Here is a 16481-nt window from a genome sequence, read left to right on the forward strand (position 1 = left end):
TGTGATCTGTCAAACAAATAAATAAATCTTTTAAAATAATGTTAATGAGGGGCGCCTTGATGGCTCAGTCCATTAAGCAACCAACTCTTGATTTCAGCACAGGTCATGATCTCAGGGCTGTGAGATGGAGCCCTGCACTGGACTCTGTGCTCTGCCTGGAGTCTCCTTGGATTCTCTCTCCCTCCCTCCTCTCCCTCTGCCCCTCCCCACACTCATACGCCCTCTAAATAAAATCTTTTTAAAAATGTTAATGTTTTGGGGCACCTGGGTGGCTCAGTGGGTTAAAGCCTCTGCCTTCAGCTCAGGTCATGATCCCAGGGTCCTGGGATCGAGCCCCGCATTGGGCTCTCTGCTTCGTGGAAAGCCTGCTTCCTCCTCTCTCTCTCTGCCTGCCTCTCCTCCTACTTGTGATATCTCTCTCTGTCAAATAAATAAATAAAATCTTTAAAAAAAAAAAAAAGTTAATGTTTTCTCTACTAACCACTTATGTAGAAACTGACCTGTTATCAAACTACTATCGTGTTTCATTATACAACCTGTCTTAAGCTTTTCATGTCAGTTATATCTCTGTGTGGTTCAGATGCTTGACAAATAAGGTATTATTAACCTTATTTTGCCCATGAGATTACTGAAGGAAAAAAAAGGGAGAGAGTTTAAGTGAAAAAGCAAGGTTAAAAAAAAAGGCAAGGTCACAAGTAAGCTCCTGCTGCAATAAAACCTAGGTTTTCTGACCATCAGTCTAGTACTTCTTCATTTTAGGAAAGTTTCTGTTTAAAGGACACTTAAAATACTAGTCACTCCCTCCCACTATTCTCCAAGATTTGTTCAAACGAAACAATTAAGTAGACTTTAAAGTTAACAGGAAATGACAGAACCAAAAATAACTGGGGTGTGGTCTCAACTTTGAAAAGATTTCCAGCTGTGAATAAATGCAGACAACTCTGGCCAGTCAAGATAATATCAGATCAGGATTTAGTACCCAATACAGTGGACCTTAGCTACACATACAGTAACACCCTCAACTATTTCAAACTCTGGAAAACCCAGGAAAAAATCAGCATAAGTCACAGATAAACCAAGATTTCTGTGGTCAAGTTCTTACTCTACAGTTTTTATATTTAAGATAAATCCACACATTCTAAGTAAGGGTTTGAAATCATTATACTTCATTTATTTAAGAGTAATCTTATAACTATACAACATACCAAAAAAATAATAATAAGTATACAACATGCAGTAATTTATAATTTGGTCAAAAACCATAAATTATACAGACTATAAGAGTGTTTATTTAGGGGCGCCTGGGTGGCTCAGTGGGTTAAGCCGCTGCCTTCAGCTCAGGTCATGATCTCAGGGTCCTGGGATCGAGTCCTCCATCAGCCTCTCTGCTCAGCAGGGAGCCTGCTTCCCTATCTCTCTCTCTCTGCCTGCCTCTCCATCTACTTGTGATTTCTCTCTGTCAAATTAATAAATAAAAAATCTTAAAAAAAAAAAAAGAGTGTTTATTTAACTGTGAGCATGCCTAGCAATAAGACAGCACCTACCTTTTAACTATGTTTCATTTCACTTTACTTCTATATTTAAGGGTCTGAAAGGGTCATTTTAAGATTGCCTTTATATCTTATGGTGGAAATTACATGCTACAATGGCGATCAGAATTCGAGATTCCTAAAGGCCTGAGGACTGCCACTAAGCTTCACTGAGATCCTATTTCTTCTAACTTGACACACAATTCTGGTTTATCTGGTTTCCCTGCCTACTTCGGCTTAGAAATAGCAGATTAGAAGGGCATATTTTGACAGATAAAGAACAGTACTGGAAGAGATAAAAAACAGACAAAAGCATTAAACAGTATAGCAGTAAGCAGTCATTTTGGCACAGGAGGAAACTGCCAACACCCTTAAACAGCAGAATGCACCAGCCATGTTAACAGCACAGGACAGAAATTAATGTTCACAACTGACCTTGATTGATCAAAAAAGGTTATGTTTAGTATATTCTTTATCTTAAGAGAAGGTTTAAACTCTTTATCTTAAGAGAAGATTTATACTTTTATATACTATAAAAACTGACATTAAAAAGATGAAAATTATTCAACAAAGGACTAAAAAATGTCAGTTATATGAACAATTCACTTCAATCCTCAATAATACCAGATGATCTCTGAGTAGATATATCTCAAAAACCCCATTATATCTACGGAACATTATATAATGTAGGTAATCAGTGTTTATGATCATCACTTATGATCTTGACTTTTTAGAGGGGAAGAAACTAAGTTACACACTAAAATTAATAGTGTAGAAAATCAACACTTATGATGATTCATTTTTTAGGGAGAAAAATATTTAAGTTAAACACTAAAATTCCTCCCCTTCACTGAACATTCAATAGGCTTTGCCACTTAAAAAAAAAAAATATTGTCACCAATCTTCGTTTCCTTTCTCCTTCTAATTACAAAACGAAAACATAAAAGTATTTTAATAGTTTTGCCCACTTACACTTAACCCCTTTATTCAGAAGCCACTAACAACTCGCTTAGGTGTATACTCCCTTCTTATAAATTAGTGCTTTCAACCATATAGTTAAAACTCAAGAGCAAAGAGTTGTACCTAAGTGTTACCGCTGAACAAAAGAAGTGCATAAATTAGTAGTTACGTTTAAACCAGTATAAGTAGTTTAGGACCAGAAAAAAGTATAACGTAAAACCCTACAGTAAGGAACATTTTAGTTTTGGTTAGATATCTGAATGAGAGACCATCCGTCTTCAGGTCTCTACAGCCAAAAAATAAAATAAAGCACCAACATCATGTTAAGAGATCTGTAAGTCCCTTTCACACATCACAAAATGGATTTATTTGTGTTTTTTTTCACCAAACTGTTCCTTTTAATAACAGCAGGGACTTGGGGTGATCTGTAGAAAGTGGGCCAAAAGGTACATGGTAAACGTCCTTTAAAAAGGGGGGTGGGAGAGGGGCAAGATCATCCGATCCTAAAGAAGCGGAGCGGCAGGAAGATGTGACTTGGAAGAATCTACTGAAGTCCCTGCGCACATCACCCCAGATGGCTTCACCATATGAAAGACGAGAAAAGAGGAATCGTTTCTTTTAAAAAAAAAAGATGGGGATCCCGGCCCTCTGGGGTGGCGGGAGAAGAAATCCCCACCCCACCTGCAGGTCCCACACTCCGGGAGATAAAGCGGCAATCTCCAGCTAGCTGCGGATCGAGGTGCAACAGAAAACGCCCGGGCACGGCCCCGCAGGGCTCCCCTCCCCTCTCTCACAACCCTCCCGGTCCTCCCCGCGGACCGACGCAGCCCGGGTCCCCCGCCGCCCTCCGTCCCCCCGCTGTCTCCCCCGCCAAAGGCTGTTTCCCGCCGGGGGACGACGAGGGCCCGGCCCGTCCGGCACCTTTGATGACGCGTTCGGTGGTGGAGAGGTGGTGGTTCCTCCCGGACATGGTCCCCTCGGCCTCCTCCCGGCTCCAGGCGACCGCCAGACGTGCACCTCCGCCTTGGTGTCCAGCGGTGTCAGCTCCCCGGGGCCAGTCAGCCCGCCGTGCTCCGGACCCGGCTCCTCCGGGCGGCCCAGGTACCAAAAGGAGGAGGCCACGGCAGCCGGGCCTCGAACCTCGCTAACACGATGCGGGCCCACTGGCCGCTCCCTCCTGAGGAGCGGAGTCGGGAGCGCGGGTGGCTCGGCGAGGCAACCCCGGCGCCCGCGGCTGCTCGCGGCCCGGTCCCGCGTGCGCGCGCGCGCGCGCTCCTGCACGCCGCTCTCCCAACTTCCCGGCGGCCCGCGCGCTGCCGCAGCCGCCGCCGAGGCCCAACTCGCCGCCCGGCTGCCCTGTTCCGCGCGGCCACCTGACCTCCCGCCCCGTCCCCCCCGGCAGTCGCCCACCCCGACTCTCCCCTTCCTCGCGAGGCCGGAGGCCCGCGCAGCCGCACTCCGTGCTCGCGTGCTTCCTTTCTTCCCTCCTGCTTCCGATGGTCAGTTTTCCCTTCTCCTCAGCCTGCCCTCCTCGCAGCTGACTCACCCTGGACTGTCTGCCGCTGCCCCGGCCCGCAGCACCTACCACCGGCCCCTGGGTCCGGCACGGAAAGCCGCGGCGAAGCAGCGGCCATCTTGTGACCCGGCCGCGGAGACCGAGCCGCGGCTCCCCGGGCCGCGAGCCTCTTGTCACCCTCACCCCCGGGCCACCTTGCCGAGAGCCCTGGTCTTCCCAGACACTCCCCACGGGAGTCCTTCCACCTTTTCTTCTTGGCTTCCACCCACTCGGTCTCTAGGGAGTCCCTATCAAGCTGACCACGCTCCTTCCCGCAGTTTCCCCTCCCCCCACCCCAATCACCAAATTCATTTAAGCCCTCATTTCAGTTTTCACATTTGTTGAGTGAAGTTAGTATAGGAAGAAGTCCATTCGTGTCCATGCCAGCTCCAGTCCAGTAGTTGGCGGGCCTCCGATTCCATGGCGTGAGACCCGGCTTGGCCCCCAGGCCTCCTCACTTCCTTTCCACTTCCAAGAGAAGGAAGAGCAGCAACTCTAGGGACCTCCAATGTGCGGGGAACTGACCTTCCAATAAGCCCTGTGGGTCACCTACTCTGCTAGAAGCACCCCCCTTGTTCTTCCAGTTCTATGCAGTGACATCTGTCCCGCTCAGGCTTCCTGCGGGACACGATGGGCAAGTCCCTAGAGAGTCCAAACAATGTAGCTCATCTCTGGGTTAAAAACTGATCTTTTCTTTCCTTAAATTGTAAACTTAGAAACTGTCTTACTGTGACTGTCTTCCCTCACGGAGTATAGTGCCTGGCAAAGTCAAAAAGTATTTTGAGTTTAGCCATGATAACGTAATATCGAAACTGAGATCCAAGGAAAAACAGACAATCCAGTCTTAACAGTTGCTGTTGTGGCCAATAAGTCTTATGTGGTTACACACATTTAAATTAAATAGAACTAAAAATTTGAATATTCAGTTCCTCAAGTGCACTAGCCATATTTCAAGTGCTAAGTAACTACCTGTGGCTAGTGGCTAGTGGCTACCTTATTGGACATGGTAGCATAGGACATTTCTATCATAGCAGAAAGTTCTTTTGGACAGCTCCCACTTAAAAGATTAGAAGGGTTGAAGCCTGAATCTCCATTAATATAGATTTATGTATTCCCTGAATTAAGTCTTGGGGTTTTGACCTAAGGCTATTCGTAGTAACCCCAAGGAGGCAGGAGCACCTTGAAAGTTGGATTTAGGGACGCCTGGGTGGCTCAGTTGGTTGGACGACTGCCTTCGGCTCAGGTCATGATCCTGGAGTCCCGGGATCGAGTCCCGCATCGGACTCCCAGCTCCATGGGGAGTCTGCTTCTCTCTCTGACCTTCTCCTCGTTCATGCTCTCTCTCACTGTCTCTCTCTCAAGTAAATAAATAAAATCTTTAAAAAAAAAAAAAAAAAAAGAAAGAAAGTTGGATTTAATTTGGTTCTGTTTCCTTGGGTTTTGACATCAGGTTTCCACCCAAGAGAATTGTTCAGATATCCTGAGGAAGTTCTTCATTTGAGAAGTAATGAGAACTCCACAATTCTGTCAAACAGAGCAAATTTTCTAAAGGGCAAAATAAATTGGTCCCTGCAGCATAGATGTTAAAATTCATCTGGAAGAACAGGATAGCAAACAAAAATACTAAGCAAACATTGGAAACCACTGTGAAGAGATGGATTTTTCAATAATAATAGTAGTAGTGGGAAATTATCACTTGGATCTCAAGTTGGAGGCCCTCTATAACATCAAACTATTTTATTTTTTACTTTTTTAAGATTTTATTTGAGCCCCAACATGGGGCTCAAATTTACAACCTTGAGATTAAGAGGTGCATGTTCTACTGATAGCTACCTAGAAGCCCCAAAGATTTTTGTTTTACTTTTTTTTTTTTTTTTTTTTTTTGAGATTTTTCTTTTGGGGCGCCTGGGTGGCTCAGTCAGTTAATGTCTGCCTTCAGCTTAGGTCATGATCCTGGGGTCCTGGGATGGAGCACCACATTGGGCTCCCTGCTCAGCGGGAAGTCTGCTTCTCCCTTTCCTCTGCCCCTCCCCCTACTTGTACATGTGCTTACTCTCTCTCTCTCTCTCTAATAAAATCTTAAAAAGATTTTATTTTTAAGTAATCTCTATAACATCAAAATAAAGTGAACCTTGTTTGAAGAGTTACATGTGGGGCTCCTGGGTGACTCAGTGGGTTAAAGCCTCTGCCTTCCGCTCAGGTCATGATCTCAAGGTCCTGAGATAGCGCCCCCCCCCAATTGGGTTCTCTGCTCAGCGGGGAGCCTGCTTCCTCCTCTCTCTGCCTGCCTCTCTGCCTACTTGTGATCTCTGTCTGTCAAATAAATAAATAAATCTTAAAAAAAAAAAAAGAGTTACATGTAAAACATAAAAGAAGAAATCTAGAAGAAAATGAAGAAGTTATCTTACTTGGTTAATTGTGGTAGCTCCAGAGCTAATATATCCCAGCAGATGCTGATGTTCCCTCCCCATTACTTACCAGATCAAACATAACTTAGCTAATTTGGATAAGTACTTCCATGACTCAAAAGTAATGAAAGGGTGGTGTCTGGGTAGTTCAGTCAGTTAAGCTTTGGACTGATTCCGGTTCGGGTCATGATCTCAGGGTCATGGAATTGAGCCTCACATTGGGCTCTGTGCTTAGTGGAGTCTGCTTCTCTCCCTCTCCCTTTGGCCCTCCCCATGTGCTGCCTCTGTCTATCTCACAAATAAACAAATCTTTAAAAAAAAAAAAAAAAGGTAATGAATCAGAAAAGAATATTGTTTGACTACTTTGAAAAGTTAAACACAATTAAAAGTCACAAAACAGAAAGATATTTGCATCTCCTACGTCAGGATAAAGAACTTTCACTATTCAAAAGAAGAGGTCTGCAATACAAGTATGGGCAAAGGCCACGAACAGTGACTTTATAAAAGAATAAATAAGGCACTAAACATTAAAAAATGTTCAACTTCGGGGCACCTGGGTGGCTCAGGGGGTTAAGCCTTTGCCTTTGGCTCAAGTCGTGGTTTCAGGGTCCTGGAATCAAGCCCCACATCGGGATCTCTGCTCAGCAAGGAGTCTGCTTCCTCTCTCTGCCTGCCTCTCTGCCTACTTGTGCTCTCTCTCTGTGTTAAATAAGTAAATAAAATATTTTTTTTAAATGTTCAAAAAAAATGTTCATCTTCATAAGTAATAAAAAGTTCAAATTAAATCAAGATGCCATTTTTCACATAGCAAATCGGAAAACATTTTTATTTTTATTTTAAGATTTTATTTATTTATCTGACAGACAAAGATCATAAGTAGGCAGAGAGGCAGGCAGAGAGAGAGGGGGTTAGCAGGCTCCTTGCCGAGCAGGAGCCTGGTGCGGGGCTGGATCCCAGGACCCTGAGACCATGACCTGAATGAAAGAAAGAGGCTTTAACCCACTGAGCCTCCCAGGCGCTCCTGGAAAACATTTTTAAAAGGTGATACTGGGGGCGCCTGGGTGGCTCAGTGGGTTAAAGCCTCCTCCCATGGCTCAGGTCATGATCCCAGGGTGCTGGGATCTAACCCCACATCGGGCTCTCTGCTCAGCAGGTAGCCTGCTTCCTCCCTCTCTCTGTGCCTGCCTCTTTGCCTACTTGTGATCTCTGTCTGTCAAATGAATGAATAAAATATTTAAAATAAAATAAAATAAAAGGTGATACTGTTAGTGGGCACCTGGGTGTCTCATTCTTCAGAGCATTCTGCTCTTGATCATAAGGTCATGAGTTCAAGCCCCATGCTGGATGTAGAGATTCCGTAAAAAAAAAAAAAAAAAAAAAAAAAAAAAAGTGACACTGTTGGTAGAATTACTAATTAGCACAACTTCTCTGGAAAGGGATTTATCAGTATCAGTTGAAGAAGAGATTAGCTATAGCTGATGAAAAGATTCTCTCAACATCATTAGTCATAAGGGAAATGTAAGATAAACCATACTGAGACACCACTTCACCAGCTGAAACCAAAGATTCTCAATACCCAGGTACCTAGCTGGCTCAGCCAGTAGAGCATGTGGCCTTTGATATCAGCGTAATGAGTTCGAGCCCCTTATAAACAAAGAAGCAAATAAAATACAGCAGTTTAAAAAACAGATTATACCAAGTGTTGACAAGAGTGAGAACAACTACAACTCTTCTTTGTTATTGGTGGGAGGGTAAAATGCTAAAACTACTTTGGAAAACAGTTTGGAAATTTCTTTTTTTTTAAGATTTTTATTTCTTTGACAGAGACATAGAGAGAGACGGAACCAAGCAGAGCGAGTGGGAGAGGGAGAAGAGGCCTGCAGGGAGGCTAATGCGGGGGCTCCACCCCAGGACCCTGGGATGCTGGGATCCTGTCCTGAGTTGAAGGGCAGACGCGTAACAAACTGAGCCACCCAGGCACCCCTGGAAACTTCTTTTTTTTTTTTAATTTTATTTTATTTATTTATTTGACAGACAGAGATCACAAGTAGGCAGACAGGCAGGCAGAGAGAGAGAGGGAAGCAGGCTCCCCGCCCAGCAGAAAGAAAGCCCGAGTCAGGGCTCTATCCCAGGACCCTGAGATCATGACCAGAGCGGAATACAGAGGTTTTAACCCACTGAGCCACCCAGGCACCCCTGCCCCTGGAAATTTCTTACAAAATTAAATATACACCTACTGTATGACCCAGTAATTCTACATTTAGGTTTTTTACCTGACAGTAGTGATCATCCAAATAATGAAATACTACTTAGCTAATAAAAGAGAAATAATTACTGATACATGCAATAATGTGGATGAAGCTTACAAACATTATGGTGAAACAAAAGCAGCAAGATACAAAATAGTATATACTATATGATTTCATTTGCAAAAGAAAATGGTTACATGAAATATGATGTTGGATGGAACATTATGCATTATGAAAATCCAACATACTTTTGTTTCTTTATTTTTTTTTTAGAAATGAACATTTCTTTTTTTTTTTTTAAGATTTTATTTATTTATTTGACAGACAGAGATCACAAGTAGGCAGAGTGGCAGGTAGAGAAGAGAGAGGAGGAAGCAGGCTCCCTGCTGAGCAGAGAGCTGGATGCGGGGCTCGATCTCAGGACACTGGGATCATGACCTGAGCCAAAGGCAGAGGCTTTAACCCACTGAGCCACCCAGGCGCCCCATGTTTCCTTATTTTTTAGTAATCTTTATACCCAATGTGGGACTCGAACTCATGACCCCAAGTTCAAGAGCTGCATGAACAACTTCGGACTGAGTCAGTCAGGTGCCCCCCCCAAAAAACAAACATATTTTACATTACAAAGGTATGTGTTATCATCAGAAAAGCCTCAGGAAATAATGAAAAGTGAAAAGGCTAAATTATAATAATGTACAGTATAGACCCCACTTATTAACAAACAAGTAGATGTATGCATAAAAAGGCTAGAAGGAAATATTAATATATTTGTATATTCAATAAACATTAATCAGATGTGCTGGGCACTGTACTAGGTGGAAGGATACAGTGATGAACTAAAACCAACACAGGTCAGGGGCGCCGGGGTGGCTCAGTCATTAAGCCTTCGGCTCAGGTCATGATCCCAGGGTCCTGGGATCCAGCCCCACATCGGGCTCCCTGCTCAGCAAGGAGCCTACTTCTCCCTCTCCCACTCCCCCTGCTTGTGTTCCCTCTCTCACTGTGTCTCTCTCTGTCAAATAAATAAATCTTAAAAAAAAAAAAATCAACACAGTTCAAACCCTTATGGAGTATCTTCTGATATGGAAAAGAATGTTAACAATAGCCATCTCTGGGTGGTGTGACTGAGAGTGACTTAGGAGAAATAAATGAACAATAATTTCTGTAGCTTACAAATTTTCTCTGGTGAGAAAGTATTACTTTATAACTAGGTGAAAAAAAAAGTGCTCTTTTCTTTCAAAGACTTATTGTCCAGGCCTATTTTCAGTAGTGTTACATATTCCTTTGGGGGAACTTTCTGACATTTCTGACCAAAACCACTCAATAAAAATATGAAAAGAACACTAACTAAGCTCCCTCCCAAACAATTTAAAATGAATGAGATTTAACTTTATTGGTAGTAGTGATGCTTTTAGTCATGACTTTATCAGTTCCCAGGTGTTTTGTTTTGTTTTTTAAGATTTATTTGTTAGAGAGAGAGAGAGAGAGAGAGAGCACGAGAAGGGAGGGGGACAGAGGAAGAAGCAGGCTCCCTGCTGAACACAGAGCCTGATGCAGGTCTTGATCCCAGGACCTTGGGAACATGACCAGAGCTGAAGGCAGATGCTTAACCAACAGAGCCACCCATGCTTCCCAACAATTAGATGTTCTATTCCATTCAGCTTATATACCCCTCCACCTGGCCAGGGGCTGTGGTATTTTTATCTAACTGGTGAATCTGATTGTCTTTCTTTTTATTTTCTGCATTGGTCGGTATTGATTAAATATTTGAAATCACCAAGACTGATGTGTAATTGGCATTTCTACTAATCTACTAATCTTTTCAAATCGAAGTTTCCATCATACAGAGCTTGTGAGATTTGATATACTTCCTTATGAAACTCCCTAAGCACTTCATAAACCTTAATTAACAACCAGCTCTTCTGAGAAATAATTATGAATACTTTTAATTTAACAAATGCACAGGGAATCCTAGTTTCCAGTGTTACATAAAAGTAACCTGGTTTCAGTTTCTATTTGTATGAAGCCTTAAATATTAATCTGTGATAAATGCAGGTTAAGAGAACAATAGAATTTTTTAAAAAAATTTTATTTATTTATTTGACAGAGAGAGACACAGTGAGAGAGAGAACACAAGCAGGGGAAGTGGGAGAGGGAGAAGTAGGCTCCTTGCTGAGCAGGGAGCCCGATGTGGGGCTGGATCCCAGGACCCTGGGATCATGACCTGAGCTGAAAGCAGAGGCTTAACAACTGAACCACCCAGACGTCCCAAGAATACACATTTTTTAAAGATTTTATTTATTTACTTGTGAGAGAAAGAGAGAGAGCACGAGAGGGAGGAGGGTTAGAGGGAGAAGCAGAGTCCCTGCTGAGCAGGGAGCCCAATGTGGGACTCAATCCTGGGATTCCAGGATCATGACCTGAGTGAAAGGCAGTTGCTTAACCAACTGAGCCACCCAGACGCCCAAGAATATTTTTTAAAGTAGGGTAAATGAGTGTTTCTAAAATAGCTACATAGAAAACACAACTTACAGGGCACCTGGGTCTTCAGCCCAGGTGATGATCCTGGCATCCTAGGATTGAGCCTCGCCTCAGGCTCTTTGCTCAGCAGGAAGCCTGCTTCCTTCCTCTCTCTGCCTGCCTCTCTGCCTACTTGTGATCTCTGTCAAATAAATAAATAAAATCTTTTTTTTAAAAAGGTAACTTAAAGTATATAACTTCTAAATTTATGTGAAAAACATATAATTTTTTAAGTAATCTCTGACCCAAGGCAGACCCTGGGCCTAGCTCAACCTGATAGATCAAGAGGCCCACACTCTGCAGACTAAGCCAGCCAGGGTCCCCAATAGTAATACATATTGTATGGACACCATATATGGTATTATATTTAATTCATATCTTCCTATGAGTACACTTTAATTTTGATAAAATTATCTGGGCATGGACCCTCAACAGTGTTGAGGTCTAAAAAAATTAATGAATCCAGACAAAAACACAGCCCAAAGCAACATCTTACCAATTATAATAGCCTGATATCAAATTAGGAATCTCCTTATGTACTTGTTAAGTAAAAAATCCTCATGAAAGTCCTGACTTGTAAATTTGTATTTACAGGTTGGTATTCTGGCCATTTTTGGGGCGGTGTGCAAACCTCTTAGCAGTGTGTTATCCTTTGATTTTCCTGGGAGACCCCAATAGTATGAGAACTCTGATATGACAATGAGCTCCAAAGCTGCCATAATTCCCTATTACTTTTGTTTGCATCATTCCAAAGCAGGAGACAATGGTGGCAGTCATTACTGGCTACATAATACAATCATTTAGGAGAATAGAATTTAATACCTCTGTCACACCTGAGCCCCAGCTTTCACAGGTGAGATGCCAAGATAAAGAGCACTGGCATTCATCAAGTTGTTTGGGCCAAAAATTTTAGAGTGGACAGACCTCATGAGGCATAGCCTGTCGACTTTCGCCCCCTAGAGTCCATTCTCCCACACAACAGATCTTTACAAACTTAAAACACATTCATCTGATTTATCCTTTCTCCCCTTAAAATCCTCAAGGATCTCTTCCTTTCCCTAAAGTGGCCTGACTCCTGTCTACTGTGACCTCAGCTCAAACCTCTTTCCCTCTGCCAGCTACAGTTCAGACACGGTGACCTTGTTTATACTGTATATACTAGATTTAGTAAAACTGGCCTCACACAGACCAAGCTCACTGCTGTCCCAGAGCTCTTACATTTGCCATCTCTTTCTCCTGGAACATTCTCACCAAGCTGCCTCCTCATTGCTTATGGCGAGCTCAAATGCCAGCTCCTCTGATCACCGAACCAGCTAAAGCTATGTCACACCACCACCCCCGCTGCTGCCACCTCAATACCCTACTTTATCTGTAACACGCTTCTTTGTGTCTACCCTCACTCCTTAAGGGGAGTGTCTTTGTCTGTCCTGTTCACTGCCATTGTCACTGCTGTGCCTAGCCCAAAGCTGGAGCTCAGTAATTTGTTGAATGAGTGACTATCTCACTCTCATCTGCAGCAGAAGTTATTAACCTGTAGTGCAAGGGTTTCAAATCATCCCCTCCTCATCCTGCGCCTCTAAATTAAATTAAGGTTTGAGCACACTTGCACGCACTTTGGGATGTGTATATGAGAGCTGTTGGGAAAGCATGTATTTTTCAGATTTTGAAAGGAGTCCAAACAACGGAATGTTGATTACCACTGGCATGGGGTTTTAATTTGTAAAGTGCGGTCTCCTACATTTTGTTCTCATTACACTTATGGAGATAGGATAGAAATGACAATTTCCACCTCATAGAAAAAGGCATTGAGGTGCAGTTCACATCCGAGGCAATAGCGGAATTGACACAAATCCATTCTTCTGGCCTACAGATCTCGTGCTCTTTTGGGTGAAGACAGAGAAACCAGAACCGTGGGCGAGTAGTTTTGTATTCATTCTAGCTCATCTTCATGTGCTTCAAAAGGTGCCGAACTTTATTCTTTTCTAAGGACTTTCCTACTTATATGAGCATATAAAGCTGCACTAAAATTTTCCATGAAAAATTATTACTAGCTAGATCAAGGCAGTTTTCAAGCAAAAGGTTAATGTATGAACAAAGGAATGCAAAACAGCTTTGTTAGACTAAGTAGAGCATAATTAGGAAAACCAGATTGCAAGAATAAAAATAACAAACCTTAAAACCAAATGAAAACAATGTTGAGATCTCTAATGTTCAGATTTTATCTACCCTTTATTTAGTTATTTATGTATTTATTTATTTTTAAATATTTTATTTATTTATTTGACAGACAAAGATCACAAGTAGGCAGAGAGGCAGGCAGAGAGAGAGAGAAGCAGGCTCCCTGCAGAGCAGACAGCCCAATGTGGGGCTCGATCCCAGGACCCTGGGATCATGACCCAAGCCGAAGGCAGAGATTTTAACCCACTGAGCCACCCAGGCGCCTCTACTCTTTATTTAGATACACAACTGAACCATCCATACTGAAAAATCAATTGAATCTAGTTTTTTTTTTTTTAATCGGTTTTTCCAGGGACACCTGGCTGGCTCAGTCTGTAGAATGTCTCTTGATCTCAGGGTCATGTCAGGCATGGAAACTACTTTAAAAAAAAAAATCTGTTTTTCCAGAAAAGAAAAATCTAAATTTAATCTCTTTTCTGCTCACACAATTTTTGAGGGAAGCAGTGGGTGCAGGAGGAGCTACATTCTTCGGAGAATTACTACAAAATGTTTAAACCATACAAATTTGGTAGCCTAAGAGATTTCTTCTCGGGGGCCCTGTCTATAGGATACAACCAGACACTGACTTCAAAAGAACTTGTTTTATTAACCTCAAGAAGTTATAGGAAACATGCCACTTGAAAGAATTTCCTATTCTGGGAGGATACACTGGATCAAAGAGACTTTTTTTTCCCCTCCTCACTAGCATCTATAATTAAAGACCTAAACCTTTATTTTAAGCAACAACAACAAAAGGTCTCTATTGAATTAGCTGTTTTCTTATCCCTTAAAACCCACAGGGTTCACATGTTTGGAAGGAATTTCCACTTAACTGGCTCGGCTGTCATTCTTAGATTACTGCATTTATTTATTTAATTTTTAAGATTTTATTTATTTGACAGAGAAAGAGAGCACAGGTAGGGGGAGCAGCCAGCAGAGGGAGAAGCAAGCTCCCCGCTGAGCAGGGAGCCCAATGCAGGGCTCCATCCCAGGACCCTGGGATCATGACCTGAGCTGAAGGCAGATGCTTAATTGACTGAGCCACCCAGGTGCCCTGATTTTGCTGCATTTAAAAACGTTAGCCAAGCAGCACACACATGTTCTTGCCGCTGGGACCTTCCACCCTCTGTGTCCAGTCCCCACCTCCTTGGACAGCCATGGACACCAGAAAGCAGACCCTGGGCCCAGTTCCTCATTCAGCCCAAACCTCAGGCAGGAGGACCAGCCCACCTCCCACGTTGGCAGTCTTGGAAGGGAGAAAGGCAAATTCAGCAGCTTGCAGCTAGCAGCAGCAGCAGAGTGGTAGCTGACCGCAGCAACTTGATTTTCCCCAGCAAGGGCCAGGTCAAGTTTGGCTCTGGGGTGTGAGTGCTCACCTGGGCAGCCACAGGGCCTGCCTGACAGCCGTGGGCAATGGACAACAATGGAGAAGGTATCGTGGCAGACTGTGATGACCATGGGGGTCAGCATCTTTTGCCCTGAGGGCAAGTTTAAGATTGGAGCTGTCCACTGTGTGGGCCCCCAGAGTGGCCACATCATTGTGGCTGACAAGTTGTGTTCTCACCTTCCAGCCCAATGGCACATCGTACGGCCCCACTTTGTGACTTGAACAAGAATGCGATTGCAGTGAAGGATTTCCAACATCACTCCGAGAAGGTGTCCCGTGCTAGTGGAGAGTTCCTTCTCAAGTTTATTCCTAAGGAAGTAGCTATGGACTTGAGGGATTGGGGCTGACTGAGGCACACTCTGCGTCCATGTGTCTGACAGCTCTGGCTCCTTCCTGTCCCGTATCAACAGTCCGCAGAACGAGTACAGGGCCCAGAAGGACTGGCACTGGCCACTTGGTGGTGGTTTTTTGCTGATAACCACGGATTTGAGACTCGGAACTGTCCAGTGCCCTGCCTGGCTCACAGGACAGATGTAAGGGTGATCAGTCAAGAGAGTCTGGCTAGGAGGTGGGGTCAGACGTGGCGGCAGAGAGCGTGGGCTGTGGGCATGCCTGCTGCCTTCATTCTCCCCTATCCCAACACTGGGGTTGCAATTTTTGTATCCGGTTCTTGCTTTGGTGACTGAGTGGGCCTGGACTGCAGTCAAGGAACGCATGCAGATCTACGTCTAATCCCACTCCTCCTGTGTCCCCTGGGTCTGCACCCCTCCCCCCCAGCTGAGGGCTGGAACTCTTACTCTCAGGCCTAAGTCCCTCCAGTTGTCTTCCTGCCACACACATTGACAAAGACAGCAATACCCCATTTCTCATGTTAAATGTGGACACATACACAAAGCCAAATGCAGGACAATAGAATTTTAAGAGCACATTTCACATTTACCGTGATTTCATCAAAAGCGGTCTTGTCAGAGGTCTCCACTAAGAATTGCCTGACGGGCCTTCTGTATGTGTAATATCTTTTTTTTTTTTTTTTTGTCAGAGAGAGAGAGAGAGAAAGAGAGCGAGCACAGGCAGACAGAGTGGCAGGCAGAGTCAGAAGGAGAAGCAGGCTCCCTGCGGAGCAAGGAGCCCGATGTGGGACTCGATCCCAGGACGCTGGGATCATGACCTGAGCCGAAGGCAGCTGCCCAACCAACTGAGCCACCCAGGCGTCCCTATATGTGTAATATCTTTAAAAGGCCATTTGGATTATTGCCCAAGTTTATTTTTTGTGTTCCAAAAAATCTAGAAGCAAACCACAGGAAAAAAAAAAAATCCAGATCCCAGTGGAAGAACTGCTTTTTGGCTTGTGACTGCCGGCGTCAGAACACTTTGGGGTTACTCCTAAACGATCACTGATGTTACCATCTCAAAATCCCAACCTACTGCCAGGGTCCAAGATCACTGTTGGACAGGGATTAACTCCCTTCTTTCATTTAAAATAAACCATGAGGGGGCGCCTGGGTGGCTCAGTGGGTTAAAGCCTCTGCCTTTGGCTCACGTCATTATCCCGGGGTCCTGGGATCGAGCCCTGCATCGGGCTCTCTGCTCGGCAGGGACCCTGCTGTCTCCTCTCTCTCTCTGCCTACTTGTAATCTCTGTCTGTTAAATAAATAA

General features: G+C 44.0%; 1 protein-coding gene across 2 annotated transcripts in view; it reads right to left on the bottom strand.

Moving 5' to 3' along the window:
* Window positions 1–3785, bottom strand: part of PPP3CC (protein phosphatase 3 catalytic subunit gamma) — a 94215-nt gene extending 90430 nt beyond the window's left edge. The window contains exon 1 of one of the 2 annotated variants that reach the window (XM_059178430.1): window positions 3411–3785. In XM_059178430.1, coding sequence (XP_059034413.1) covers window positions 3411–3459 — 49 coding nt within the window. In that variant the 5' untranslated portion in view covers window positions 3460–3785. The remainder of the gene's footprint in view (window positions 1–3410) is intronic. The other variant, XM_059178419.1, reaches the window with a different exon arrangement.
* Between the last annotated feature and the right edge of the window lie 12696 nt (window positions 3786–16481).

This window comes from Mustela lutreola, chromosome 1 (genome assembly GCF_030435805.1).
Source record: "Mustela lutreola isolate mMusLut2 chromosome 1, mMusLut2.pri, whole genome shotgun sequence".
Lineage (NCBI taxonomy): Eukaryota > Metazoa > Chordata > Mammalia > Carnivora > Mustelidae > Mustela > Mustela lutreola.